At 43.2% G+C, this 1433-nt stretch overlaps 1 protein-coding gene across 1 annotated transcript in view; it reads left to right on the top strand.

Moving 5' to 3' along the window:
* The window catches only part of LOC106338708 (F-box protein At5g25290-like), a 5289-nt gene extending 4260 nt beyond the window's left edge, over nt 1-1029 (top strand). Inside the window, exons 2-3 of the mRNA XM_013777622.1 lie at nt 72-326; nt 367-1029. Coding sequence (XP_013633076.1) covers nt 72-326; nt 367-885 — 774 coding nt within the window. The 3' untranslated portion in view covers nt 886-1029. The remainder of the gene's footprint in view (nt 1-71; nt 327-366) is intronic.
* Nucleotides 1030-1433: the final 404 nt, after the last annotated feature.

The following is a 1433-nucleotide window of genomic DNA, read 5'->3' as shown; positions in this document are numbered from 1 at the left end:
AAAAAAAAAAAAAAATGGTTTATGGTTTTGAACTAAAGGATATATATATTTTTATGTGCTGTTTTGTGCAGGCTACAAAATTTGCGAACAAATTGGTGGTTAATCAGGATGAAGAGCTTGAAGAAGTGAAGGCGGAGCTTGAAAAAACGAAGGCTGAGCTTGCTTCTATTGAGGGCAAGGCTGATAGTTCTGAGGAAATAGCGGCTCTGCGCGGTAAGTATGAGGCTGAGAAGAAAGTGTCCTCAGATGCATTGGAAGAAGTTCAAAGACTCACTGCAAAAATAGCTCTGGAAACTGGACGGGTGAAGAAGCGTCAAGCGGCCGACTTGGAGCACTGGACGAGTGAAGAAGCGTCAAGCGGCCGACTTGGAGCGTTTTAAGAAGGAAAAAGAGGTGGCGGGCAGGAGGTATCGCAGGGCAGTAACGAGACATGATGATGTGCTTGCTACTTTTAATTCTCGTATGGAAAAGGTGCGGAGGTATATGGAAAATCAGAAGGTTGTTCGCACATCTATGTATGGAGTGAATCAGATTGTGGGAGTGCTTGATGCTGCCAAGACTTGGAAGAAAGAGGCAATAATTATTCCTGATGGTAAGGTTAAGCATCTTGAGAATGAATTGGTCCGGAGGAAGGAGAAGGCAAACTTGGTTGTTCGTGTTGAGTTTGAACCCAAGGAACTGGCTGATATCCCTTCCTTTGATTTTACTCGTCCACTTTCTCCTGTTCATATGACTCTGACTGCGGGGGTTGAAGATGCTGCTAAGGCAAGAGGGAAGGAGGAAAATCGTCGTCGTGAGGAAGCAAGTCGTCGTCGTGTGGCTGAGCGTGCTGGTGCTGTGTCTTCGGATGTGAGGCGTGAGGGTCAAGTTCCCTCCCGCCCGTAGTTTAGTTCGTGTGATCGTCAAGGCCCTGCGTGGCTGCTGCTATCTTTTATTTTGCTGCTTTTTTTTTTAGACTTTGGTTGTTATGATTTGATCATTTTGATCTCTTTCGGATATGGATGGTGGTCTTCTTGTTGGTTTGGTTGTTATGATGGATCATGTTGGACTTCTTTTATATGATGCTTGAATTCTTCATGTTTGTTTTTAGTCTTCTTTGCCCGGCTTTAAATCGTTGAGATGTTGTAGGGCTGGTGTTTTGAGAACGGATCTCTATATATTTTTTTTTATTTTGCAAATTTGATTGATGTGTGAGCGTGGAGCTGCAACACTGAGAACGGATCTCGTATTTTTATTTTGCAAATTAATTAAGTGTGAGCGCGGGGCTGCAGCACTGAGAACGGATCTCGTATTTTTTGTGAGTGATGGTCGTATCCTGATATTTGTTAAAAATATATAATTTTTTTTATAGAACCAGTCTCTAAAATATGGTCTCAGTGTTGCAGCTGGGGTTATGACAGGTGTTGTCCTGTTTGTGGGTTGCACAGTAGGTG

The sequence above is a fragment of the Brassica oleracea genome, chromosome C4, assembly GCF_000695525.1.
Source record: "Brassica oleracea var. oleracea cultivar TO1000 chromosome C4, BOL, whole genome shotgun sequence".
In the NCBI taxonomy this organism is placed as follows: domain Eukaryota; kingdom Viridiplantae; phylum Streptophyta; class Magnoliopsida; order Brassicales; family Brassicaceae; genus Brassica; species Brassica oleracea.
The sequence above is the reverse complement of the archived record's forward strand: the minus strand, read 5'-3'. Positions and strand labels throughout refer to the sequence as shown.